The 27,277-nt window shown below is 36.7% G+C and overlaps 2 protein-coding genes across 4 annotated transcripts in view; one reads left to right on the forward strand and one right to left on the reverse strand.

Annotated features, from left to right (window-relative positions):
• The window catches only part of ABRAXAS2 (abraxas 2, BRISC complex subunit), a 31,607-nt gene extending 12,474 nt beyond the window's left edge, over positions 1-19,133 (reverse strand). Inside the window, exons 1-4 of the mRNA XM_026669013.2 lie at positions 19,026-19,133; positions 6,571-6,661; positions 5,313-5,349; positions 3,067-3,133 (exon numbers count right to left, since the gene is read on the reverse strand). Coding sequence (XP_026524798.1) covers positions 3,067-3,133; positions 5,313-5,349; positions 6,571-6,661; positions 19,026-19,097 — 267 coding nt within the window. The 5' untranslated portion in view covers positions 19,098-19,133. The remainder of the gene's footprint in view (positions 1-3,066; positions 3,134-5,312; positions 5,350-6,570; positions 6,662-19,025) is intronic.
• Positions 19,134-19,147: 14 nt separating this feature from the next.
• EEF1AKMT2 (EEF1A lysine methyltransferase 2) lies at positions 19,148-26,889 on the forward strand. Of its 3 annotated transcripts, none has more exons than XM_087964342.1 (7): positions 19,148-19,717; positions 21,857-21,922; positions 22,434-22,548; positions 23,556-23,663; positions 24,660-24,876; positions 24,953-24,998; positions 26,406-26,585. In XM_087964342.1, exons 1-7 carry the CDS (start codon positions 19,662-19,664, stop codon positions 26,467-26,469), a joined length of 672 nt encoding a protein of 223 aa, XP_087820468.1. In that variant the 5' UTR covers positions 19,148-19,661; the 3' UTR covers positions 26,470-26,585. The 3 variants fall into 3 exon arrangements, with proteins under 3 accessions (XP_087820468.1, XP_026524810.2, XP_087820470.1); XM_087964344.1 differs by having other exon boundaries at positions 19,237-19,372; XM_026669025.2 differs by lacking the exon at positions 24,953-24,998 and having other exon boundaries at positions 26,406-26,889.
• The last annotated feature ends 388 nt before the right edge of the window (positions 26,890-27,277 follow it).

Consider the following 27,277-nt stretch of genomic DNA (forward strand, 5'->3'; position numbering starts at 1 on the left):
TGAACTATAGACTGTAAAAGAGGAAATTTAATATCAACTGGATTTGATCTTTTTCTTGTTGGAAAATTGTGGTTTAAAAAGCTCTGAATGATAGAGAAGAAAAAAGAAAAGAGGGGGTGAAGACTTAGCATAATAAAGAGTGCCATCTCAGTTAAAATTCAACTTGTTTATCTTTTAAAAAACGCTTGTTTCTTGAAATTGCATGGAAATTGATACAATAAAGCAAGAACTTTGAAAAATTGAAACATTGTAACAAAGAAAGAATTAGGAAGATTCTGCCTTTGGATTAGTTGCTGATTCTGACATGAATTTGGCACTGGATTAGCGGAGACTTAAAAACTTGAGAGGAAGAAAAGTTGTTGGAAATAAACTTTAAAGATACTATTTGGATTAAATTGTGAATCAGAAAGTTGTAAAATGGCGATTTCTCTTCTGGCATTAAAAATGGAACTCAGAAAAATGAAAGAAACACTACAAGAACGAGGTGAATAGCTGGGTTTTGCTTTAAAATTTATTGAAAATGCGACAGCAGAATATGAACAACAAAGACAAAAGGCAGAAGAGGCAGTGGAGCAAATCATAGAAGAGACCATCTTTAGTGATCATTGAGAACCAAGAACTCTTGAAAGAAAGAAGAAAAGAGTTGGAAATAAATACAGGAGATCTAAGAAATTAAATAAAAAGGGGAATATCCGAAAGATTAAAAAAGGGGAAAAGTGTCAGCAGAAATTCAAAAGGTGAAAGGAACCTATAAATAGAGAGAGGGATAAAAACTGGAGTGAAAGAACAAAGGAGAAAAGACAAGGGGAAAGAAGGGACAAGAAACAGGATTTGGAAACAAAGAAATATAGGAATTGTAAAAAAATGGGGAAATCCTCAGTTGGACACAGAGATAACGGGTGATTATTATATAGAAAGGGGATTCTGCAAGGTATTGAGGGGTAATATAAATAAATTTATAGTTACAAAATAGGGACATATAGACTGACAAGATGGAAAAACAGAATTGTTATTTTTTGGATAATGGAATCTAATGCTCTTCCTCTTTATGTAGAGAGATAATTGTAACAAATAATGGAATAAGTATATTAGATATATTGAAATATTTTTAAGATTGGAATGTTGGCTTTTTTGGTTTAAATATGAATGGAATAATTAATGCAATATGTGTATTAAATATATGGAAATAAATGAAATTATATAGGAGGAGAGCTGAAATAGAATTAACTTTAGGGCTTAGGATTATTTTACTGTTTGAATTAGTAGATTAATATGTCCTTTTTTGGGTGGGGAAATTTAATGAAATTTAAAAGGAGAAAAATCATGCAGAATCTGATCTATATATGCTATGTAGTTTTAAAGGGATTATTAAGTTTAGTGTTTTAGGTAATGTTAAATGTTTTAACGAGATTTAAAAGGGGTGAAAATAAATTAATTTATAACTTAGAGGTGGCACACTTGAATTGAGATTTCAGGGGGGAAACTAATTTATAGAAAAAGTGTCTTTTTTTAAATTAGAATTTAAGATGAAATATACAAATGTGACAGTTAAAAGTACTAAAGTATAATAATTATGAAGTTATCATAAGTGAATTAAATAATGAGATAAATATTTGGAATAATACAATAAAATAGAAAATGTATAAAAGCACTGTTAAGATAAGGAATTGGATATAAAAATTGAATATGTAACCATGGTCATATTTGTATGTATATGTGAAACCTGTAATCATGCTGTTCACTAAAAAGAGATGTTAAAATATGGAAAACTGAATAAAACTTGTTAAAAAAAAAGAACTGGAAGGAATTATTGTATTTGCAGATGATACAAAATGGGTAACTAATACCTTAACAAAAAAAGAAATAAAATTAGAAATGATCTTGATAAAATAGAGAAATATGATGAAAGTAATGGATTATATTTTATAACTGTAAATGCAAAGTGCTTCACTAGCAATATGATGTGGTTGCAAAAAAAAAAAAATGCTATTTAGGCTATATCAAGAAGTACAATATCTGTTCACTGGAAGTAATAGCTCTGTATAATTCTGCTTCAATAAATCACCATCTTATGTACTATTTTGGGTAAACAACTTTAGGAAGAATTCTATTCTATTCTAATTCTAATTCTATTCTGTTCTATTTAAAAACCTTTCTAAAGGCCAGAAGAGTTGGAGGCAACTTATATATTTTATTTATTTATTACATTTAGAAACTGTCCATTTCTCTCACAGACATATCATTTTGTTGTTTCATTTCAGAGGTAGGTATTACAGTGGAAAAGGCAGGCCTCTCAGGTACTAGTGGAGGACATTGCTTCAAGAAAGAGACACAAACTATGCCCAGCCTATTAGAGCAGGGATCTCTAAACTTGGCAGCTTTAAGACTTGTAGACTTTAAGTCTACAAGTCTTAAAGTTGCCAAGTTTGGAGATCTCTGTACTAGAGGGTGTGGGAAAACTAGAGACCAAGGGGATTGATTTTCTGTAAACAAAATTGGCTGGAATGAATTCCAAAGATGTAATTAGGTCTTTAGTCTGATGCTTAGTTCATTTATATCACATTACCCTCCCAGTTTTGGGACATTTTTATCTACATTTGACTATGTATGTATCACCCTAGAATTTTTTTTTGAAGAGTATATAGTTAAGTCTTTCAGTTATGACTCTAATGGACCTTATCCAACACAGTTGTCATTTATAATGGTCAAAAATCAGGCCAAACAACTGACCTGATTTATTGGCCTTTTTGTGGGGGTCATTATGCAAATGCCATTAAGTTATTAATGCCATTAAGTTATTAATAGTCATTAACGGAAATGATGTTTAGTATGATTCGGTTTTGTTGAAAGCTGGAAGTAAATGCCCAATTTTTTGCAAAATGATGTAAAATATGGTAATGTGACTGTAGGACATGCAATGAGCAGTTGTAAGTCAAGGACCACCTCTACTGGAACGTTTTGGAAATGTTCAGTCTCAAGTCACTCCAAAGAGCTATAATTAACTTTTCCTTCTTATACAGAAGAATAAATATGAATACAAATGGACCTGGAAGTATGTAAGCTTACTTTTCTCCGATTTTTAAGAATTCTGTCCAAATTTTCTTCATTGACTTTGCCTGCATAATCATAAAAACTTTTAAAAAAAGAAAAAGAAAACAGAAGTTTAGATTATACATTCAATCATAGCCAAGTATTGTGAAGCAAAACATATAGATGTTGAATAAGCTATTCCTCACAAATTCTTCTATGTTCCAAGCTGTAAAGAGGTTTATGCAATACTTAAAAGGTTAGAGAAGAATGCCCCCATTAAAAAAAAAAATGTTCCTAGTCTGAATATACAGTCGAATTCCACAGCAATACATATAGTTTGCAAATAATGTACTGGTATCAAATAAATGCTCTAATCAAAAAGAAAAAAGGAATTTATCAAATCAAGCAACTCTTTATACATGTGGAGCACTGGAAAATATTCCTGCCTCAAATAACTTTTGTTTACATGATACAAATTGTTTCCTGATTCAGATAAATGTAAGTAGGTATATTATCAGGGAAAATCCCAGTTTAACAGAGCATGTTTTTAACAATTTATCCCACTTCAGCTTGCAACATGTATATACTTAATATGCAAAGCATCATATTAATAATATTATGATGGCCTCTATTCAGAGAAATGAAGGATTATTTACTTTACAAAACATATGTTTAATTAATTGAAAATGTCCCAGCTAGACAATATGCTATTATTTTGTTCACAGTATAAATAAGGTCTCAGAAAATAATTCATCGGGAATTTCTGAGGTGTTTTTTTTAAAAAAAAAACTTTTTAAAATAATTTTTTTATTAATGCAGTATAATCTTGAACAAAAGGACAGATGAAACAACACAATTATATATTCTCTGAATTCATATTATATTTTAGGTTGTATCTTTTTATTAATTAGATAATTATTTTTCAGTGTTTATACCCCATTCTTATAGGCACATATGTTACAGCACAAGAAAAATTATAAAAACAATTCCCCCCCAAATAACTAAATACACCAATTTTCGTCCAAATTACAGCTCTTTGGATTGAATGTCTTTTGAAATAAAACTTGTCTTCGATGGTCTTATTTATTTATATTTACATTAGAAATATATAATACTGCCCAACACCACAGCTTTGAATGGCATACAATAAACATCCATAAGATACAGTTTTTTTAAAAAAAAAATCTCAAACGTGGAAGAAAAATAACCACTTAAGAGAATCAAACACATAGATCGAGAAACAGCCTGGTTTCCAGAGAACTTTGAAGCTGGGTCGGGGGATGAATATATCATGTGGGATGGAGTTCAAAAGGGTAGGGACTGCAACAGAGAGATCTTCTAAGTACCATGAAGAAGGGGCTTTAAGAATCTTTCTAGAGAAAGAGTTTCAAAGTATAGGAGCTTTAAAGTTGCCCTTTAAAGTCAAGGATCACTACCAATCCTTAGTACTGAATGACACCAAAAGGACTAATAGAACCAAGAGAGGTGTCCTTTACCCAGGTCCTGATAAAAGTCATCCACCAGAGAACCAATGTCATTTCAATCTCTATCATGAGTCTGAATTCTGATGGCAAGGATCCAGATTTTGCTGGATTATCTAAAGTTGAGCTGCCACCACTTGCTCAATAAACTTTCTCAAAAATCAAACAGAAGATTGGAGACAGGAAGAAGTTATCAAAAATTGCTGGATCCAGGGCTACTTCAAGCAAGGGATCAGAACTGCCTCTCTTAAGATGGGCAATATGACTTTATCCTTCAGAAAACTGCTCACAATTTCTCTGATCCGATAACTCATGCCTACCTAGATATATGAAGGAGCCAGGAAGAGCACATATCATGTAAGAGCTGACTAAATTCATGTTATCCAATTCCTTGGGCACAAAAAGCTTACAAGAATCCAGGTAACTTCAGAAGATAGTTTAGCACATTGCAGGGGAGATGGGTGACATAAAAATTTAATAAATAAAATAAATAAATTGGCAGCTCCTAGTCGCTAATAACATATTTATTATTTATTATATTTATATTATTATTATAGCTCATTTACACTATACCTGGGTGATAAAGGCTCAAAACAAATTATTTTACTCCCACAGTAGGAACTCTGAGAAACTCAGGAGAATTAATTACTGGTCCAAAATTATCTACTAAATACTATAGTTGAATGAGCACCTAGGTCTCCTCAGTTCCATTCAGATGCTTGACCCATTTTGCTACACTGTTGGATTTAGCCCAATGACAACTGGTAAAGCGGAAAAAAGTATGTGATAAAAGTAACCTACCTAAAGAGCTTGGAACAAGGTTCATGATTATGGATTTCTGGAAAAAGAAAACAATACATCTGTATTACTCTAAGGAAATAGAGATGCTCTAAAGATAATTTAAAGCAATATATCCCCAGGCCACATAGTTTCAGGTTTACACAATCAGCAAATGCTTCACTTTTCACAGGACCTATGATGATTTCACATTTATAATAACTCCTGAGGAACATAACTCTGCAAGTTTGGCAGACCTAATCAATTTTCAAAATAAATGTATTAAATAAAGATTTCATTGATCTTGCGTACTCACAAGTTTCTACAACTGATTATTTAAATGCATGGATTGCTATGGAAAGACAACATGCAATTTCTCTAAAGATAATCAAGCAAAGTAGATATGTTGCTAAATCTTTAATGCAATGTATTTGCTTTAGGAACTGATTCATATTTTCACATTATCTGTCAGAATGTGCTAAGAGCCACAGTCCCAGTTAGGGTAGATATGGAGAACTATCTCTACAAAAGACCACCTCCTGAAATTGAAAGCACACCTGCTAGGATTATGTGAACTATTGGTCCTGCCAACAATAACAAGTAAATTTAAAACAGAATAGGGGTAGGTGGAGACAGAAGAACCACAGCTGTTGAGAAGCTGTTCTTTCCTCCATCAGGAGAGGTAAGCCAGCATTTTATGGCTCTAAACTTTCCATCAAATGTGGACTTTCTGAAAATCTATTTATAACAATTTGGCAAGTGTCTTAAATCTGTGTCTCTGAAAATATGGCAAAAGCCTCTACAAAATACAAACAATTTTGATTCAGTTTTAAACAAAGCTGGATAAAGAGAGGCATTGGCATTTCTACTTCTCCCTCCACTTTTGCAGAAAAAGTTAAAATAATCACTTTCAAATTTAATGTTTAATGCTCCATGGATCTGTTAACCTGGAATAATTGTGTGTACTTGAGTCTAGATAGTCATATATTCATGACTCTGCATATGTTAAGAATCAGAGACCATATAAACTATACTCAACAAGATAAACCAAATAACATTGCTTGTCTCCTGCCAAAATACTTTCTGGACTCACCTCAACTTGACTTTGTAATCAGAGAATCCGTAATCAAATTTTTAATTGTGCAAGCCATCAAAAGTCACTTATGCAAGATGGGTAGATATACAAAATGATCAAATGAGCAAGCCAACATGCAATCTACAACCATATAATCTAAGTAAATTATTACATTGTATTGTTAGAGAGAAATTTAATAACACTTACCAATTACTTGGAGAAGTTCTGTGTTGCTAATCTGAGAATCACTAATACTGAATGTCTCCTCTTGTCTTACCTCTCCTAATAAAAATCCTTCCTGTAAAAAGAAAATTATTTTGATTAAAGGTACAAAAATAGAAACTGAATTCATTTGTTTTCCCTTATGCACTTTGTATAGCTTCACAAAATTAAAAAATGCTATTATCTTTGTTTCACCTAGAAAATTTAACATCAGAGCAATATGAATTAATATAATAAGTGAAAAAGGCATAAATCAGCAGTTCCAGGTCCATTCCCCTTGGGGTGGACATAATTCAGTCCATCCAAGTATGGAAAAACTGTGATATGAGATTATTCTCTAAGACTCACATTCTGAAGAATTAATGGAGTGCCTAGAGCAGATTTTGAAGCTGTGGAAAACATATAACACTGAATGTAACCTCCAATAGAATCCCAACACTTTCCAACAGGGTTTAAATATTTAAAAAGTCATGCACATATATTTTATTCATTGCTAAAGACAGAATACTTGTACTATTAGTTGTTTGTGGAGCTAAACATCCATGCAGAATTTAATGACCCCAATTACACTTAAAGAAAAATCTATCTATCAGAATGGAGTTGGAAGGGACCTTGGAGGTCTCCTAGTCCAACCAAGATTATCTACGCAGAGATAAAAGCAAGTTTGAAAGTTACATGTATTCTCTTCCTTTGTAACCATAAAAAAATTAAAAGGCAAACCACACAAAACAGGCAAGATCATTAGGCAGCTAAGATACCCAAGTGTGTAACTGAGAACTTCTATAAACTAATAGAAGTAAACTATTAAAACTAGTAAACTAGTAAACTTCTGTAAACTAATACTTGCTATTAGTTTACTTCTGGACAAATTAAGCTAGCATTGGACTCCCAATCTGATATAGCAATGCCATTCCTCCACCCCCCCCACCCCCGTAATGAGATTTTCAAGATTTATTACTGACATATAAAGCTTACTTTAATATGTGAAATACTTTGAAACTATACTATAAAGGTTATAACATTGGTAACTTATTACCATCTAAGATGGCAATGCTTATTTATTCAGTTTGGTCAAACACTTTTCAGGAAAGTGGAAAAAGTACTCAAATTCAAGTTCTCATATTTTTTAAGGAATGCAAAATCTAACAAAGGAAATCTATTAACTACTAAACTTATAAATGAAAACAATAGCAAACCAATGCACATATTTCTTTGCATGAATATTGTTTAAAAATATGAAGGATACCACCAGGTATAAGCTTCTTAGAAGATATCCTTAAATATTAATTTGTTTTCAAATTTGTTCTCTAGTTTTTTATAGTCTCAGTCCACATACAGTCAGGTCTCTATATATTGGGACAATGATAAGTTTTTTGGCATATGCCCTCTATACACCACATTTGAGATGAATTGAATTTGAAATGAAACACAGAAGATGGGAGCGAATCAAAAACCTTCAGCTTTAATTCAAGCGGTTTGCAAAAGTGACAGTAACTATTGAGGAATTATAGCCATTTTAATACACCCAACCCCTTTTTGGTGGATAATACTCTTAAGTAGGACGATATCCAAAATAGTAGTATTGGTGTTTGTTTATTCATGTCAGAAGCATCACAATTAAAATAAGGCATATTTATGACATAATATTTAAAATATAAAATGCAAGATTAAAATATGTACAAATTAAACAGATCTTGCCCAGAAACTAGTATCATTAATTGCATTCTGTCCCGCAGCCATGAGGTCTTCAAGTGTACTGGTGTTATGATGTAGCTGTACTGAAGCCAAAAAGTAAAGTCCATGTGCAATCGGCAGAATCTCATCTGCCATCATCAGGCTTCTGTATTGTTCGTCTGTTTAAAGTTGTTTAAAGTTGTCTGTTCGTCTTTTAAAGTTGCTACAACTTTAAAAGCACAACTATAATGACGTGGGAAAATACCCGAACAAAGCTGAATGCCATACATGTAAGTACCCCTGAAGATGATGAATGAGACTTCATCGAAACGTCGCCTAGATACTTCCAATCTTACGCGGGAGAAAACCCGAATAACCAAAGATCCATATATGTGTGTGTGTGTGTGTGTGTGTGTATACACACACACACACACACACACACTACACACACCCTGTTTCTCCAACAATAAGGCCTCCCCCAATAGGAAGTCCCAGCATGTTTTATAGGCATGAAATGAAATTAAGCCCCTCCCCCCAAATTAAGGCCTATATTAAAACATGCGAAATGGGGGGGAATGGTGGGGGGGCTTGCTGTTAGGAAGTACTTTTGTTGCACACCCGGATATGGTGCTGCCTGCGTTGACCCCGATATGAAGTGCCCCACCAACGCCGAGGTCAACATCCAAGCTGTCGCCGCTCGCCCGCCCGAACATGCAAGGGGGAATTAAGTCACCCCGAAAAGACGACCTAGCCATTTTTGGGGGCTCAAAAAAAAAAAAAAAAAAAAAAGACCCGGCCTTGTTATATGAGAAACACGGTGTGTATTTATGTATGTATGTATATATGTGTGTGTATATATATATATATATATATATATATATATATATATATATATATATATATATATGTATGTATGTATGTATGTATGTATGTTATGACTCCCCTTCAAATTCAAGCGAGCAAAACAGAAAGCAGCCGTTTCAGAAGTAATTCAAACAGAATAAAGTCTCACAAGATAACGGCTGGCAGAAATCCCAATCCACAGCATAAATCTTTACTCTGTCCGGCAAACCAGTCTTGGCAATAAATCTCAAGCCTCAGAGCTTCTTGCTGTAACGTCCTCACTCAATAAGTCACTTTGCTTCTGGCGAATTCCACCAGGCCAGCTGTGTCCTTTTATACTTAAGCCACGTGCTAATTACCCTAATAATTGGCTCGCTCTTCTCTTTCTTTCTAACTGGGTTTGTCTCCTTAGTTGTCTCCTGTTCCTAACGTCTAACCATAAGTTTTCCAGATTCTCATCTCCGCTGGAAAACTCCCTCCTTCCTTCCGTCATCCATTCCCGGCTGCTGATTAGATAAAGCACCAGAGGAGGTCGAAGGTTCTGACCACTCTAATATTTCAGGTCTGTCATCCCTTGTTACCTCCATCTCCTCATCCTGGTTACTATTCCAATCACTCAGCAATGCCGGTTCATATTTCTCTGCCATGTCTTCCTCACTTGAACTCATATCTGCCACAGGAGCAGAATCCAAACCCGGAGCCACAACACTATCCCTCACCGCAGGGCCCTTACCCCGGGTCTGACGATCCGGATGCGGTTTCGAAGGGAAACGTTCATGAAAGTCCTGAATAATGTCTGGAGCATGAACTGCAGACGCATCTGTCCATGAAAAAACCTCCGAGTCATCCACTCTCTTCCCGACTAAATACTGGAAACGACCCTTGAGCCAACGCGAATCAGTAACACTGACCACCGTGTCATCAACCTCAGGCTCATCACGGGGCGTTGATGGGGAAGTCGTACCAGTGGAAGCACACAGAGGACACTCCGGGGAATCAGGAACCAAAAGAGAACGATGGAAGACAGGGTGAATGTGCATGGAGCGCGGTAAGGTGAGTCGGTATGCCACAGGGTTGATGACCGCCTCAATCGGGAATGGACCGATGAAACGATGATCCAGCTTCCTAATTGGGCGATCGATCCGAAGGTGTCTTGTGGATAACCACACCTTGTCACCCACAGCTAACGGAGGCGTTGCTCGACGTGATCGGTCCGCAAACCGTTTATAGTCTTCTTTTGCCCTTTCGAGTTGTTGTACTACTAAACGGTGAACTGCTTGTAGTTTCTCCAGAAAATCTTGTGTCTCAGGAACCGGGGAATCCATCAACGTTAATGGGAAGAAGCACGGATGATAACCCACATTCGCGAAGAATGGCGTTACACGAGTGGAGGTGTGCTGAGAGTTATTAAAAGCGAATTCTGCCAATGGGAGGTATTTTGCCCAATCGCTTTGTCGCTGATTGACAAAACACCTCAAGTATTGGGTAAGAATGCCAATCACCTTCTCAGTCCCGCCATCAGTTTCCGGATGGTGCGCTGACGCTAAGCACACCTGAACTTGTAACGCTGCCATTAACTGTTTCCAAAACTGCGCAGTAAACTGAACCCCACGATCAGAAACCACTCTATCCGGCAGTCCATGTAGACGAAAGATATGCTGTAAAAATAGCTGGGCTGTAGTGCGGGACGATGGTAATCTCCAACAGGGAATGAAATGAGCCATTTTAGTCAGCATATCAACTACCATGAGCACCGTCGTGAAGCCCGACGAGGATGGTAAATGCGTAAGAAAGTCCATGGAGATCGCTCCCCATGGTCTGCCCGGAGTCGGCAATGGTTGGAGGAGTCCAGGGGGCGCACCCGACGCCGCTTTCGCTTGCCTACACTGGACGCAAGAAGCGACGTAAGAGAACATATTGTGACGAACCCAAAGCCACCAAAAAGTCCGGGTGACCAAATGCAAGGTTTTATAAAATCCAAAATGGCCAGCAGCGGGGTTATCATGACATTGTGTCATGATGAGAGCTCTCAGCGACCTGGTGGGTACATATAATAAACCCCGATGTCGGAGCAAGCCCTCTTCAAAGGACCATGGAGAATCAGGTTCAACGTCCCCCCGTCTCTGCTGCGTCCACGCATCTAATCGTTGCGCCTCCCGTAGGCGAGCCCGCAAATCTACTGGATCTTGAAGTACGGCCAAGGATTCTGGTGGTAACACCGTTTGTAGAGGAAGAGGATCCTCGGGACCGATATACTCGGGCTTCCGAGACAACGCGTCTGCCCTCCGATTCTGTCCACTTGGAACATAAGTAACGGAGAAATTGAACCTGGCGAAAAACAACAACCACCGAATCTGGCGTTGGTTCAACTTCTTAGCTGTGGATAAATGTTCCAAGTTTCGATGATCCGTCCGAACCTCTACCTTGTGCCGAGCCCCCTCTAAATGATGTCTCCAGGTCTCAAAGGCAGCCTTAATAGCCAACAACTCCTTTTCCCAGATGGTGTAATTGCGCTCTGAAGCTGTGAGCTTCCTAGAATAGTATGCGCATGGGAAAAGAGGTGCGCCATCCTTCGAAGCTTGTAACAGTACCGCTCCGATAGCGACATTAGAGGCATCTGTCTCGACCACAAATGGACGATTCGGATCAGGATGCCTCAATATCGGCTCGGCCACAAACGCTTTCTTTAAAATTTCAAAAGCCTGTTGTTGCGGGGGCCCCCACAGAAACGGGACCTTCTTACGGAGGAGCTGAGTTATGGGATCCATTAACTTAGCAAAGTCCGGGATAAAAGTCCGATAGTAGTTGGCGAATCCCAAAAGACGTTGTACGTCCTTGACTCGACGAGGGGCTTCCCAACTACACAAAGCCTCAACCTTTTTAGGGTCCATAGCAATGCCCTCGGGAGAAATGATGTGCCCCAAAAACTCTATCGACGACTGAAAAAAGAAACACTTCTCCAGTTTCGCGTAGAGTTTATGGTCCCGAAGACGCTGAAGCACTTGACGAACCTGCTGAAGGTGGTGATATATATATATATAACTTTAATATCAGAACTATTAAAAACATTACATAATTTTAGAAATATAGTTAAGCTTAACATGTTGAACTATATTCCTAAAACATGTCATCTCATGAAGAGCTTTGGCTCTATTGAACCTAATCATGGCAAAGAGGATAATTTTATGCGGATAGAAAGAATATTGCCCTCCTGCATGTGACAATAAGTTCTCGCATTAGCTGTTTTAAAGGCTAATTTCACTTATCAAAACCATCATTCACTGTATTTTGCTTATCCAAAATTATCTGCATTAACGAACCTTTTCGTTCCTAGCAAACAAAGAATAAAACTGTATTCTTCTAGCAGTACAATACAAATTTGGCAGGTGAGGTTTCTAAGCAATACAGCTAAATTGTAATTTGCAACTCTCCAGAGGATAAACATAATTTCTTTCTATTGTCAACTAGTATTTTTGTCAAGTGGAATACAGAAAACAGCATTCATCAGTGTGTCCTTTATCTTCAAGCAGAATTATCATTCTTCTCCCAGGCCATTTTTCTCAACAGAATTCTCCTTACTAACAATATAAGCAAGTTACATCTTATATATATTTAGATATTTGGAACAGACAAGGATCTAAAATTAAATTATTTCATATGTGAACAAACTGAAACGATAGTGTGGGAAACATAAAATGAAAGAAATCTGTAAGAAGCCATGATAGCATTACAGTGACATAACTATGTAGTGTCATGACATCTGATACAAGTAGATAAATGGATTTGCACGATTACAGCCATTTCCTTTCTCTTGCACTCACTACAAAAAAGCGTGCACACATGCAATTCTGTTCCACATCACAGTTAATGCGAGCACAGTTTAAACCCTTTTTGGTCCAATAACTAAACTTGTATTAATCTAAGTTTATTAAATCTTTATGCCTCACACATAAAGTGACTCTGGGTGGCTTACAAAACAATCCGAGGGTATATTCACGCTCACACAGCAAAGTATCTCTCTTTTCATCCCCAAATGAAGAAAAACTTTTTTTTTCTGAGCAAGGCATACTATTTTACCTTTAGCAATACTAAAAGGAAGATATTCTAAAATTCCATTTGACAAAACATGTTACATGTGGAACTGTTGATGGAAACAGTCCAGCATATGTTATTTTACTGTACTATCTTTAGGGATATTAATAATACCTATACCCTGCCTCTTTTATTCTGGGAGATTTGACAGTATCTGTATGTAGCTCCTTTTTCCAGATTATAAATTCTTCAAAACCCAGATTGTAGCAAAATATTGTGCAGCAACTATGAAAGTCAAATATAACAATCACTCAAATATTTTTATATCAAGTACTCATTTTCCTGAAAATAAGCCCTATCCCGAAAACAAGCCCTAGCATGGCACCCATGTTCAGCAGGAGCCCACATGATTGCTGGCCCGCTTTTTGTGCTTGCTTGTGGTGGCAATGGAGCAGGAAGCTGAATGGTGTGTTGGTACCATAGCCGTGAGGCGAGACAAGTGTGAGGGCATGGATGGCCTGGCTGAGGAGTCCCTAAGGTAAGCCAGTGCAGGGCTCGTGGGACAGCTTCACCCCCACCGCCTTGCCTTGTGGCCCCGGCATTGTTCCGTTGTGACTGTGATCAAGCAGAAGAAGTGGGCTGGTGGCCATATGGGGTCCTGCTGGATGGGGCTGCTGCCGTGAGGTGAAGCAGGTGTTGAGGCAGCCTGCAGCCAGGCCACAGGGGCCCTGAGGTAAACCAGTGTGAGGCGCATGGGGCAGCTCCACCCCGCTATCCCACTACCACCTTTACCTCACACTGGGGCACCATGTGGCCTCCTGCCCTGCTGTGAGTAAGCAGAAGTGGATCTCCTGTACATGGCAAAAAATAAAGACACCCCCTCCCCAAAAATAAGCCCTAGTGTTTATTTTGAGCCCAAAAGAAAGTAAGACCTGGTCTTATTTTCTGAGAAACACGGGTATTATTTGTATTACTTTTTTTAATAGGTGTTTTCAGTTGTACCTTCTAACTCTGGCCTTTGACTGTAATAAATATTCAGTCAAAATACTATAATGTACTCCCCTCTTGGCCATAACACATGGCACATAAAAGTTATATATCTAATTTACAGAGCCACCCATCTGAGCAAGAGACTCTGGGCGGCAGGCAACTAATTATGGAATTTGTAACCACCCCAAACCTTAAAGACTCTAAGCAACTTACAGAACTTAACATAAAACAACTAATAAAGTAATTAAAATAGCAATCTAGTTAAGTTTCCATTTACAACAATGCTAAAAGTATTTTTATCTTTACTGAAAGTGATGATGCTTATAATTAATCCCTGAAGGAAACCCCTGTGTTCACCTGCTTCCAGAAGGCCATGAGGGTAGGAGCTATCCTTTGCTCAAGGGACAACATATTTTCAAGGAAGAAAGCTTTTAAAAAGAGGTGTTGCCCTTCCTATTCCCAAACACTCTTGACAAGTGAGGACTCAGAGCAGGCACTCTTATCAGCTTCCCAACTAGACCAGAAAAAGAAACACAGAATGAACTAATCCTACTTTATTATAAGGTTATATTAAGAAAATTTTACAAGTCTGAAAGTACAATTCTCTCGCCATCTTTTTTTACTGGCTGATAATTTAGGATGGATCCTTTCTAAGTTTCTTCTCTGCCTGTTACTCAGTGGTGGGCTCCTCCTCCTTTTACCTGATTGTTCCCTTGCCACGTTCTCCACATACCCCCTTTCAAGGTCATCTTCCATTCTATTGTATGCTTCTTGTTCCAACAAGCAGAAAGTGTTGGGGATAGCCAGAATCTGACACATATAAGTTCAGTTAAAGCAAGCAGACATTTGTTTGGTACTAACAGCAAATTAGGACATGCTGGAGACAAGTGATCACTTTAAAGACATAACAAAGCCATTGTCTGAAAGACCAGAATAAGGACAGAATATCCCAGGCAAAAAATAAATAATTCTACATTGTTGGTAAGAGTCAATAGTCATCTGATAAATAAAAACAGAACAACTTAAGATTTGAACTGAACCTGTAAATCTATGGGTGATCAACATGCATGATGACATTGTGTCCTGGATTACAGTAATTGAAGTTTCCAAGTGTGTCTTCAAGAGGAGACACAACTAGAGATCTAATTTAATTAATGTGACAACAGACATGAGTGACTATCAGTTAAAGTTGCCAACTGGTACACTAAAAGCTATGAATCTCTTAGAAATGATCTCTATTTATACTTCAAGCAAGAACTCCACATCTAGGATGTGACATTGCTCTTTCTGGGGGAAGACAGCCCACATCAAGAGTAAAAAAAAAATGCAACCCTGGCATCAGATGACATCCAAATCTAAAGCTACTCCATCTTGTATGGGTTGAGTTTGAGCCTGGTTTCTCTATCCATGGCCTGAAAGCTTCTAGCTCATGGAAGTCATGGCTTCCACTGTATTGTTCAATGGGCCTAGGATAGAAGTAGACATATCTGGAGATCTTCTGCATATTGTTGATAGCTCAGTCTGAATTGATATTTGACTCTCCCATTAAATTGTTGTTAAATAGGACTGGGAAAGAAGTGAACTCTGCTGCCATATTAAAAGGCCTGTGATTCTGATCCTCTCCCTACAACTATCTGGAGCCACCTGGTCAGTTAGGAATAGAATAATTGTAACACTGTTCACAGTTGTGGTCTGGAAGGATATTGTGATTGGCAGTACTGAAAGATGTCAAGAGATCTAGGAAGACAAAAATGCCCAATGCTGTTTCATGCCCTTTTACCTCATAAAAGGGAATAGAGCAGTACAGATAGTCCTCGGCTTACGATCACAATTGAGCCCAAAATTTGGGTGGCTAAGTGAGACAGTTAAGTGAATTTTATCCCATTGTATGACTTTTGCCATAATTGTTAAGTGAATCACTGCAGTCATTAAGTTAGTAACATGGTTAAATAAATCTGACTTCCACGTTGAATTTATTTGTCAGGTTACAAAAAGGTGATCACAGGACACTGAAACTGTCATAAATATGAGCCAGATGTCAAGCATCTGAATTTTGATCAGGTAACCATGGGGATGCTCTTAACGGTTGTAAGTGTGAAAAACGGTCTTGTCATTTTGTCAGTGTCATTGTAACTTTGAAATGTCACTAAATGAACGGTTGTAAATCAAGGACTACCTGTAATTGTCAAATTTTATTAGATCTATCCAGCTTCTTGAGGAGATGGGGAATTGGTACCTTTTTAAAGGCCTCTAGCATGTCTCTTTCACTCCAAAGTTGTTGACTACAGCCCTGATCTAACTTCTATTTTCTTCACTGGGTCCTTTATTAGCCAGGAGAGCTAATGAACAATGAAATTATTTCCTTCTAATCCTATTCGAGGATCAGGACTGAGGCTTATTACAGCTAATACTACTAATCTGAATGTTGCTATTTGTGAACTATTTCAAGTATTTAATCAGAATAAGTCTGACTACTACTTCATTTTCCTGGATTATTAGTCTAACGGTTTGTAATATTATGGTTATTTTTGTTTTATATTTTAGTATCCATTAACACACCTAGGTTCCCATTGGGTTTAGGTGGAAATAAATCATGTAAATAACTGGTACATAAAAGGATTGCCTTTAGAAACAATATAAAGAAACCATTAACATTATCCTACAGATTTTAATTAGTTGTAGTTATCCTTCAAGCAACAGTAATGACACCATCTCTTTCTTACAAATTTCTTGCCTTACCTGTTCTCCCAAAAAGGTTATGTGCTATCTTCTTAAATATGCTGCTTTAACTTAGATAATTAAGTCAAACCAAGCATTGTGGAAACCAGAAGTTTGTACCAACATATTCTAGCATCCAAGCATATTGATTTTTGTCTTTCCCCCGCTACTTTGAAAGTTCCTGCTTAATATAGTAATAGGATAGTTTCCAGTTTGTATAAAAATGGTATGAAGTGTTACTCTTTCTGTAAGCATGCAACAGAAATATGATATAGGCAAAACACTTCTAAGTTTTTATTTCAATTGAATAAGAATTGACAATGAATTTGGATAATACAGTGGCAGACAACATCAGGTACTTTTTAATAAGCACCTAATATTATAATATTTAAGATACACTAGACAGAAATAAAATATTTAATGTTCTGAACAGAGACATAAGTAAAGAATCCTGCAATCTAGAATAATCTAGAATTATGCTGCAATATACTGTATTACTTGCATCTTTCCCCAAAGTCCCTCAAAGTCAGAATAGAAGATGCTTCTTGGATGAGAAGCAAAATGTTTTCAAAAAAAACCCCAAGAAAATCCAGTTGCCTTTTGGGAAAGCACCTTTGGGACAACCATGACCTGGATGATTGAGAATCTCCAAAACCTACCCTTACAGAAAATAATCTTTATGAATGTTACAGGATAGATGAACTTGAATATGTGTCAAAATATACATGATACTGAGTATTATTCAGTGGAGTATAAAAGAAATGCAATTATAATATCAACATAAAAGTCTACTGATCTGTTTTCACATTTCTCCCAAGATTTTTTGTCACAACCCTCATTCTAATTACAAATTGATATCAAATAGGAACAGAAATGGAATTACTTAAAAATGGACAGTATCAAGATATTTGAAAACAAAAACAAAAACCTGAAAGCATTGTCTGAAACAGCCTAGTATGGACTGAGTATCCTGATTTAGAATGCTTTGATAAAGAGATAGTGACTATCCTGTAAAAAGATCTAGTTGGACTCAACCATAAAGAGTATATGCACCATCTGACTATAGCATCCTTTAAGTTTTAAAACTCACATCTACATATAGTAACACACATAGGGACATCTAATCATACAAGCATAGTTACTCAAGATATACAGGTAGTCCTCGACTTACGACCACATTTGAGCCCAAAATTTCTGTTAAGTGAGATATTTGTTAATTTCTGTTAAGTGAGATATTTGTTAAATGAGTTTCGCCTCATTTTACCACCTTTCTTGCCACAGTTATTAAGTGAATCACTGCAGTTGATAAGTTAGTCACCTGGTTGTTAAGTGAATGTGGCTTCCCCATTGACTTTGCTTGTCAGAAGGTGGCAAATGGGGATCCCATGACCCTGGGACACTGCAGCCGTCATAAATACGAGTCAGTTACCAAGCGTCTGAATTTGAATCTGACCGTGGGGATGCTTGCAAAATTCGTAATTGTGAAAAACAGTCACATTTTTTTCAGTGCCATTGTGACTTCCAAGGGTCACTAAACAAACTGTTGTAAGTTGAGGACTACTTGTACCACGCAACTGTCATTTCTAAAGTTTCTACCCTCTTTCTGATGAAAATGAGCAGTTTTTTTCTCCCAAACCTGAAATGATATCGCAGCTGCAAGAACGACTTTCTCAATATAAACTGTAGTCTTGCTGAAATAGCAATCTTTCGGCTGTCCGCGACCTAGATTTCACCAACTATATATATATATATTATATATATAGTATATATATAGCCTTCCTCCCAACTAACGGTCCCTTCCCCATTACACGACAGCTCCACAGGTGCCCCATTAACCAGCAATGCTGGAGACTTAGGCTCCGCTTTACCCGCGACCCCACCTCCAAATATTTGTTTCTTTTCAGATCCCCTCTCCGGCCACTTTCCCTTTCGACAGCCCCTCCTCCCGCGGGTCCGCCCCTTCTTCCGTCCCACCGCCAACTCGGGTCCTCAGGGGTCGCCCTTCCTCCTCTCGGTCTCTTTTTTTTTTTTCTCAGACGGATTTCTTCCTTGCAGATCGCCCCCTTTTCTCGCGTTTTCCCTCCCGCCCAGAACCGGGAAGACGGGGTAGGGTGGGGGGCAAATCCCTCCTTTCCCCAACCCCTGGAGGAGGATAAAAACCACCGGCAGGCCGAAATACTTACGTGATCAGCGCTGCTGTTGGCGCTGTAATAACAGACCGAACTGAAGGTATAGCCTGAAATGGAAGCCGCCATGATGGAGCCCCACCACCTCCGACGACGAACGATCCCACAAGCCACCACACCCGCAACCTCCCCGGCTCGCCTCGCGCCCCGAGTTCCGGCCAGCGCGAGCGCGGCTCCCTGGGAAATGTAGTTCACAAACTGGCAAACGCCAAGTCCGAGGGCAAAGCGAGACGGCCTGAAATTGGTGTATAGTTAGAGCCAGTAACTAAAGCAGCATTATTATTATTATCCCTTGCGTAGAGAATATTTGAATATCGGCTCTTTCCCCAATTGTCACATCTTGGGTAAGTAATTCTTTTTTTAATTCCCTGTGTAGGAAATCGCCTCTTGCTTTTTTTGGTCCAAAGCATTTTTAAGGACGGCTCCTTCTCTTCGGAATGGCGTAACTCATCATTTTTTAATGGACGTAACTCAGCTTTTTTAAAGACTGCAACTGTAAACGCGGGTACAGCCGCGGCTATTGATTTGCCCGGCCTTCACTCACCGGAAGAGGTTGAAAGAAGCGGCAAAAGAGAGTCCTCCTGCAGCATAAAAGAAAGCTAACCTTGGACGTGCCCTGCATCTTTTCCGACAATGAGCAGCTGCGGAGAGGAAGAGTTTGAGCCTTCCGCGCTGGGCACCAAAGAACAGTGAGTAGTTGGAGAGGGAGGCTCGGTTGGAAGCAACAGAAACATCTGTATTAGTCCCGCCCTCCCCATCACCAAATCTACTCTGCTTCTACCTGTTGCTTTTAACAAAGAGCACAGAAATAGGAATAGAAAAAATATTTATTGATAGACTAAAACATATAAAGAAGGGTTGCAGGATTTGGCTAGTCTAGAGAAAAGAAGGACTGGGGAGGGGGGGGATGGGACATGATAGCAGTATTCCAGTATTTGAGAGGCTGCCCCAAAGAGTCAATTTATTTTCCAAAACACCAGAGGGCAGGACAAGAAACAATGGATGGAAACTAAACAAGGAAAAGAAGCAACCTGGAATTGAGGAGAAACTTCCTAATAGTGAGGACAATTAATAGCAATAGCATTTAGACTTATTATCCGCTTGACAGTGCTTTTCAGTCCTGTCTAAGCGGTTTACAGAGTCAACATATTGCCCCCAATAATCTGGGTCCTCATTTTACTGACCTTGGAAGGATGGAAGGCTGAGTCAACCTTGAATCTGGTGAGATTCGAACTGCCAAATTGCAGGCAGCTGGCAGTCAGCAGAAGTAGCTTGCAGTACTGCATTCTAACCACTGCACCACTACTGCTCTAACCAGTGGAACAGCTTGCCTCCGGGTGCTGTGGGTGCTTCATCACTGGAGGTTTTAAGAAGAGACAGGACAGTCACTTGTCTGAAATGGTACAGGAGACCTCCAAAATTCCTTCCAGCTTTATTCTGATTCAGAGTCCAAGTGTGATTGGACACACAAGGAGTTTGTCTCAGGTGCATAAGCTCTGTGTACATATAAGCAACAAGTGATAATCATAATAACCATCCTAAATCATAAGACACAAGACTCTGTGATAGTCTGTGATAGTTGTAAGATACTAAATAAAAGCAATCAAAATAAACTCGCCAACAACATACATAGGCAATAAAGGGCAACCTATGATCTAATACATCTAATCACTCACACCAGCAAGAGTAAATCAACAATTCAAACTAATTGAAATGGTGAACCCTGCTAGGGAGGCAAACATTTAGTTGGATATTTATTTTGGGACTAAAAAAATGTCTTATTACATATCATTGCATTCTAAAAAGCAGTGTTCAGAAAAACCCCATCTGATTTTAAGGAAAATGCTAGTTTGTTTAAAACTCTGCATGTTTTAAAGAGATGAATCACATTTTTATTCCATCTGGAAAGATTAGATAAGTTAAAAAGAATTCTTACAAATGGGAACCATGACAAGAGATACACTGTTTTTGGATGTTACCTTCTACTCTTTCTTGTATTACAAAATGTATTTCTTGTATTAAAAAAGATTTTTTAAAAAAATCTTGATAAGTTGATATGTTTTGTAATCTAGTATCCATATGGAGTCCACAAGCCAGATGTGCAGGCCACGCCTACCCCAGCTCTGCAAATGGGAAAAGCTTTGTGAAACATAACGTTACGGCGGCAACGTGATGCTACAAGTTTAATACCCATATTTGCCTGGTCAAAACATAAAATTCTTTCCATTTTCAGAGAATAGCTCTGTTGTCAGAACCACAAACTATACAGTCATTCATTGTGGTCAGTTGATTTGGTGTGCTTGTAAACCAAGGAATTTGGGTTCAATAATTGTCATATTAACAGGATTAAATTAACTTTTGTAATTCTATTGGATTCTTATTCCACTGTTTTCATATATAACTCAAAGCGGTGAACAGATTTAATATTCTTGCCTCCTATTTTCCCAACAACAAATAAGCATTGAGTGCAGATAGTTTCCAAGCGGGTAATGTTGGGTGTTTTCCCTGAAGTTGGAATAATAATTCACAGATTGCTTGCTTGATACCCAGTTATAAATTTTAGAAAATAAGTAGTTTTTTTAACAAAATAACAATACAGTTGCTAAATACTGTGTACTGCATTTTTATTTTATTTATAAAGAATCTATGTTTGATGAGGCTTATTCCCAGCTCTGTAACCTCTTCCCTTTTGGTTTTAAAAATATACATGATAAATGATGAGTTTGAATTTCTTTGGGAAACAGGGATATCTTTTCTTAAATTGTTTCACAGATGAGGGGGAAATGCCAAGCATTTAGTATCATCCTTTTTCTTTTTTTCCTTTGTAGCTGGGATGCAACATATGAACAAGAACTGCATAATTTTAAAGAAAGTGGTGATACTGGGGACATTTGGCAAGTATCTACAACCATGTAACATGCTTCCAAATATGTTTATAATTTATTTTCTTTTTAAAAGTGCAGCTGTTTTGCTCAGAGTATTGGTAATGTGATATTCTGGGTTTTGTTGTTTTTAAAATGCCAACTGTTTTCTTGGCTAACCCTGTTGCAAATTAAAATAATTATTTGTTTTTATGTGGGAAAAATGAATTACTGGCTACAGTATACTTGGTAAAGGTCAAGCATTCATATCCTTGATCTTTTTCAAAAACTGAATAAGAGGTACAGGAAAAGATGCATTGTGGCCTTGAATGTCTGTGTATGTGTAAAATTGACAACCTCTCATCTTCTACAATCTTAATCCAACAAACAGACTTATCTAAACAAACCTGTAACGTGATCTCTAGAGACTGATATCATAATGGTGACATGATGTAGTTACATTGCATGTGATTGACAAAATGTGTTTGTCTTCCTTTAGCCTAACCTAATGGAGTAGTTTATCTGAACCTCTCTTTCTAATTAGGTTTGGTGAAGAAAGCATGACTCGTATAATTAGATGGCTAGAAAAACAAAAGATACCTCTGGACACTTCTGTCCTTGACATTGGAACAGGAAATGGCATTTTGCTGGTTGAATTGGTTGGTATTTGTAATATTAGTGCTTTCTGATGCAAAATGCTTACAGCAGAAATTGAGCAAGTAAGAAACTTTAATGAAATGGTCAGATTAAATTAAATGTAGAATATGCTGATTATACTGCAATGGTCTATGTGCTTGATATGCTTTAAAAAAAACTCTTCATATTAAGCAGGGAAACATTGTTTCATCAAAGTTCAGTTGTATAAAAATGTTGGCTTAAATATTTAGAGTTACAATCAGAAGAATCAAAATCCAATGTAGATTGAATTTGTAAAAATTACTGAAAAGCTGCTACTGAGTGAATTGTACCCATGAAGTCATAATATTGCTTCATTTCTTGACATGCATTAACCACTGCATGGCAACTGGTTTTATTTTCCCAGCTTAATAGTTACAGAATTTGCAGTGTATTGCTTTTGCTAAGATATGTTTATATTGGAGACAAATATCTATCCTATCTTCAATTTTAAAAGGATGAATATGTGTTGTCCCCTTGCCAAAGAGCAGAGTAACCACACATGAGTTCATCAATAAATAGGAGATAACTTTTTTATGTCTCTTAAAATCCAGTGTGATTTATTTCTATATTTATTATCCAAGTACTTATTTGTTAGGCTGGTCCAAAAAGGAAAAGTATCAGAAATATGAAAATTTGATTCACCCGTGCTACTTTCACTGTAATAGTGTAGCTTCTGCATGACATTAGCATCTGTATGGCAGCTGAATTTCAAAGCTAACAGGTATTTAGTGCAATGTACTATAGCCAATTGGAATCTTTCTATTGATTACTAGGAACTGAAATTAGAAAAGTGTTTAATCAGTAAATAAGCCCTTGCAGGTTTTTTTTGCAAAATAAGCTCTGTAGTCCCCCCCCCCCATAAGTTGGTATAGCTTGCCTAATTATATTTTAGTTCTCCATAGGTTAACCATAATGAATATGTCATGAAAGGCAATTAGGAAACAAAGGAAAAAATGTCTAGTGCTTAATGAATTTCTCTTCTCTTTAGAGTAAATCTGGTTACACCAATCTTACAGGAGTTGATTACTCTCCTTCTGCAATACAACTTTCAAAAAATATAATGCAAAAAGAAGGGCTGCCTTATATTAAACTGCTGGTAAGTTTTTGTGATGGATAAATGAAGATTAACACGATCAGGAAGATTTGAGGGTATGTAGTGTAAAAAAAAAAACACCAAATGATTGAACTGCATTAAAATGCCTTTGATATTCATATATTTTTCTCTATTGTACTCCAGTGCAAACATTTAAATCAATATGAACCAAGTTTCCTTCCTTCCTACTGACTATATAGTGGTCTTCAGTCATATTCATCAAGGGATTTCGGGTAGTCCTCGATTTACAACAGCTCACTTAGTGACCATTCAAAGTTACATCAGCACTGAAAAAAAATGGCAAAAAATGATTTATGCATATTTTTACAGCATCCCGATGATTATGGGATCAAAATTCAGGCGCTTGGCAACTGGTTCATACTTATGACCATTGCAGCTTCTGGGAATCATGTGATCACTGTTTGCGACCTGACAAGCAAAGTCAATGGAGAAGTGAGATTCACTTAATAGCCAGGATACTAATTTATCAACTGCAGCAATTCATTTAACAACTGTGGCAAGAAATGTTATAAAATGGGGCAAAATTTACTTAAGAAATGTCTCAATTAACAACACAATGTTTGGGCTCAATTGTGGTCATAAGTCAAAGACTACCTGTAATTACAAATCATTGCAACAAGGAACCTTACTGTACAAGCAAAATGCAATTCTGAGTGATCAAAAGCAAGAAAGATTTTCATATTATCGATATAGGAGTATAATTTTTTAAGGCTACAGTCCCAGATAACACCAAACACCATTTGGTCCTATTCTGTTCAGTTTTCAAGTGCTGATAAGACAGTTCTCTGTGCTAATGCACAAATACTAGTCAATATCCATTTACATTGAGTTGAAAGGAGTAAAAATCATCAAACATACATAGATGGTTGATGTGCAGTTAAATTATTAGTCTGGGCCTGTAGGCAATGCAGTTCTTATAAAAAGTAATAATTGCATTGGCGTGTTCTAAAGTTTAACAGTTATACCTACCTTCTACAGATTGAAGACATTTTAAATCCCTCAGATGAACTATCAAGTTTTCAGATCTGCATTGATAAAGGGACTTTTGATGCTATTTGTCTGAGCCCAGATGGTACAGCAGAGAAAAGGAAACAGTATGTTAAATCCCTGCAGAGGCTATTGAGATTAGATGGCTTTTTCCTCATTACATCTTGTAACTGGACTAAAGAAGAACTGTGCAAACAATTTGAAGAAGGTGTGCATGCTAAGTTTCAGACTGTATATACCTACCAATAACCTAAAATGTGACTTTGGTTTTTATATCTTCCTAGGAAAATACTGTAACTCTTATTTGAACAATGCGTTAGTTGAATTTTGGTTAGTATTTATTTATTAAACTATTATGCTGCCCATCTTACTGAAGTGACTCCAGGTAGCTTACAGTCATAATTAAAACATGATTTAAAATCTTAAACAATAAATAAAAACTATATATTAGAAAATTCAATTAAAATGAAAACCAAGATGGGAGGAAGGGAGCCAAGTGTGCATTGGGGAAAAGGTAGGATCTATCTAATCCATTAAACCCCTACAAGATGGTAGTAGACTCAGCTCTTCAACCCTTTCAGAAGGGTGGATGCAGTTCTCATCTGCCTGGGGGCAGCAGAGGCTCTTCAGAAAGACTTTTCTGCACTTCGCTAGCTGAAATTCCTTACTGATGGGGACTGCAGCATGCTGCTTCTGTCAGTGCGTTTGGGGCAGGTTCATCCCATTGAGATGACCCAGTTCCTCAGATACTATTATTGGATCCAATCTATATTAAAGCATTAATAAGAATTCTTATGCTCATCTTTATTTGAATTCGTAAGACTAAGGCCTATTAAATCCTTATTCTGAAAGGTTGATGTTCAGTGTAAGCTACTGTATAAACAGTTTCCAAGTACCTCAATTTCAGTTGAAATATGTGGCAACAGACATTTTGCCTTCAAAATATATAGGATATTGAAAAATGAAGCATATATATTTGCCTTTAACTCAGATGTGCTATTGGTTGCCTCTATGTTACATTTTTAATTATTATACTACAGTAATGCATCAAAGAAAGAATGTCAGCAATCTTAAAAGCTTTGCTTTCTACTAAAGCAACAAAAAGCTGCTTTTTAAGTGAACAACAGTTTGACTCTGGCAGGAAAAACATCTATTATTTGCAGTGGGGTATAAAGTATGTGAAGTTCTGTTTTAAATCAAAATGTTGAAGCCTTGGTCATTAACCTTTCGTATGTGAGACAGAGTGAGGCTAGTTGGAAGACTTACTAACAAAAAAACATTTAAGCTTTTTTAACATATCCAACTGATAGTTTAGTAATTATCTATCCTACACATTTCTATTTGAATACTTGAAAATAAGGTGTTATGCATATTCCTATTAAAAATATGGCACTACCCAATATTCTCTCTGGTCTCTTCTTATTCATTTGATAAAGACAGAAACAGCATGCAAAAAGATTATTAAAACCAAGACTAAGCTTTTAGATGTAGGAAACACAATTTAGATTTTCTAATAACTGGTTTCTGGCTCCAAGAAAAATAATTTCTAGTTCTTGAAACTGCACTTACTATTAATGATAACATTTTATTTATGTGCAGTTTATATTGGCCCACACTATAAAATTACCATTCTCCTAAATTTTGCAGAATTTGTTGTATGTATTCTGTTTCAATTAATACCAGAATTTAAAGGATTAACAGGGCTTTTAATAGAAATATTTTCCTTATATTTAACAGGGTTTCTGCTTTTGGAAGAACTGCCAACACCAACCTTCTGTTTTGGAGGAAGAACTGGAAATAGTGTGACTGCCTTGGTTTTACAAAAAACATAAAAGTTTTTGATAAATTTTGGGATGAAGGTCTCCTTTTATGAATTTTGGATTATAACACAAAACTGGATTAAAAAGTGAAATACAAGTTTTAGAAATTTGACAGATATGTTTGATATTTTTGAGGTAAATTTTATTACATATGTTTTCCATAAAAAATTTCAATGTTAATTAAATAGTCCTTTTCTATCTAAAATACAAGGTATTTAATTATGGAAAATGAATGTATATAAATCCTATGAAAAAAATTCATTTATCATTGTGGTTGATGATGTAATTCCTTAAGACAGTTTATTTAGAAATATGTGCTTGAGATAACTTATTTGATAATTATTATTTTTTAAAAAAAATTGAAACTGTGGGTTTACCTTTTTACCTAAAGAACACAAAAATGTTCTATTCCCCGAGGGATAAAATAAGTGTCTACAAAACATTAAAACATTAAAATATTCCTACCATAGTAATGTAGAAGAAATAAAGGAAGAATAAGAAGACCAAACTAAGAAAAACTCTATACAAATTATTGTATATTAAGCATATCTAAATACCATTTCTGCACCTGAGGCAAATTCCTTGTGTGTCTAATCACACTTGGCCAAGTAAAGTATTCAATTCAATCCAAAAGATAAGCCAAACATTAATTGATCCTAGTTAGGAAAACACTGGTTTTTGTTTCTGGGGTAGCCAGCTGGAAGGGTTGCATGACACAGGTCACTAAGTGATTCACAGTTTCACTGGCTAGAATAGATAGATGACTGATGATCACCACATAATAGCATT

This window comes from Notechis scutatus, chromosome 4 (genome assembly GCF_049901735.1).
Source record: "Notechis scutatus isolate UNSWTSFEM ecotype Mainland chromosome 4, rNotScu1.2, whole genome shotgun sequence".
NCBI lineage: Eukaryota > Metazoa > Chordata > Lepidosauria > Squamata > Elapidae > Notechis > Notechis scutatus.

Bases quoted from the DNA above. Each gene is read 5' to 3' on its own strand.
- EEF1AKMT2 (XM_087964342.1), top strand. From the start codon at position 19,662: ATGAGCAGCTGCGGAGAGGAAGAGTTTGAGCCTTCCGCGCTGGGCACC. The intron at 21,923-22,433 runs GCAAGTATCTAC...CTTTCTAATTAG, and splicing joins GGTGATACTGGGGACATTTG to GTTTGGTGAAGAAAGCATGA. The intron at 24,877-24,952 runs GTGTGCATGCTA...ATATCTTCCTAG, and splicing joins GTGCAAACAATTTGAAGAAG to GAAAATACTGTAACTCTTAT.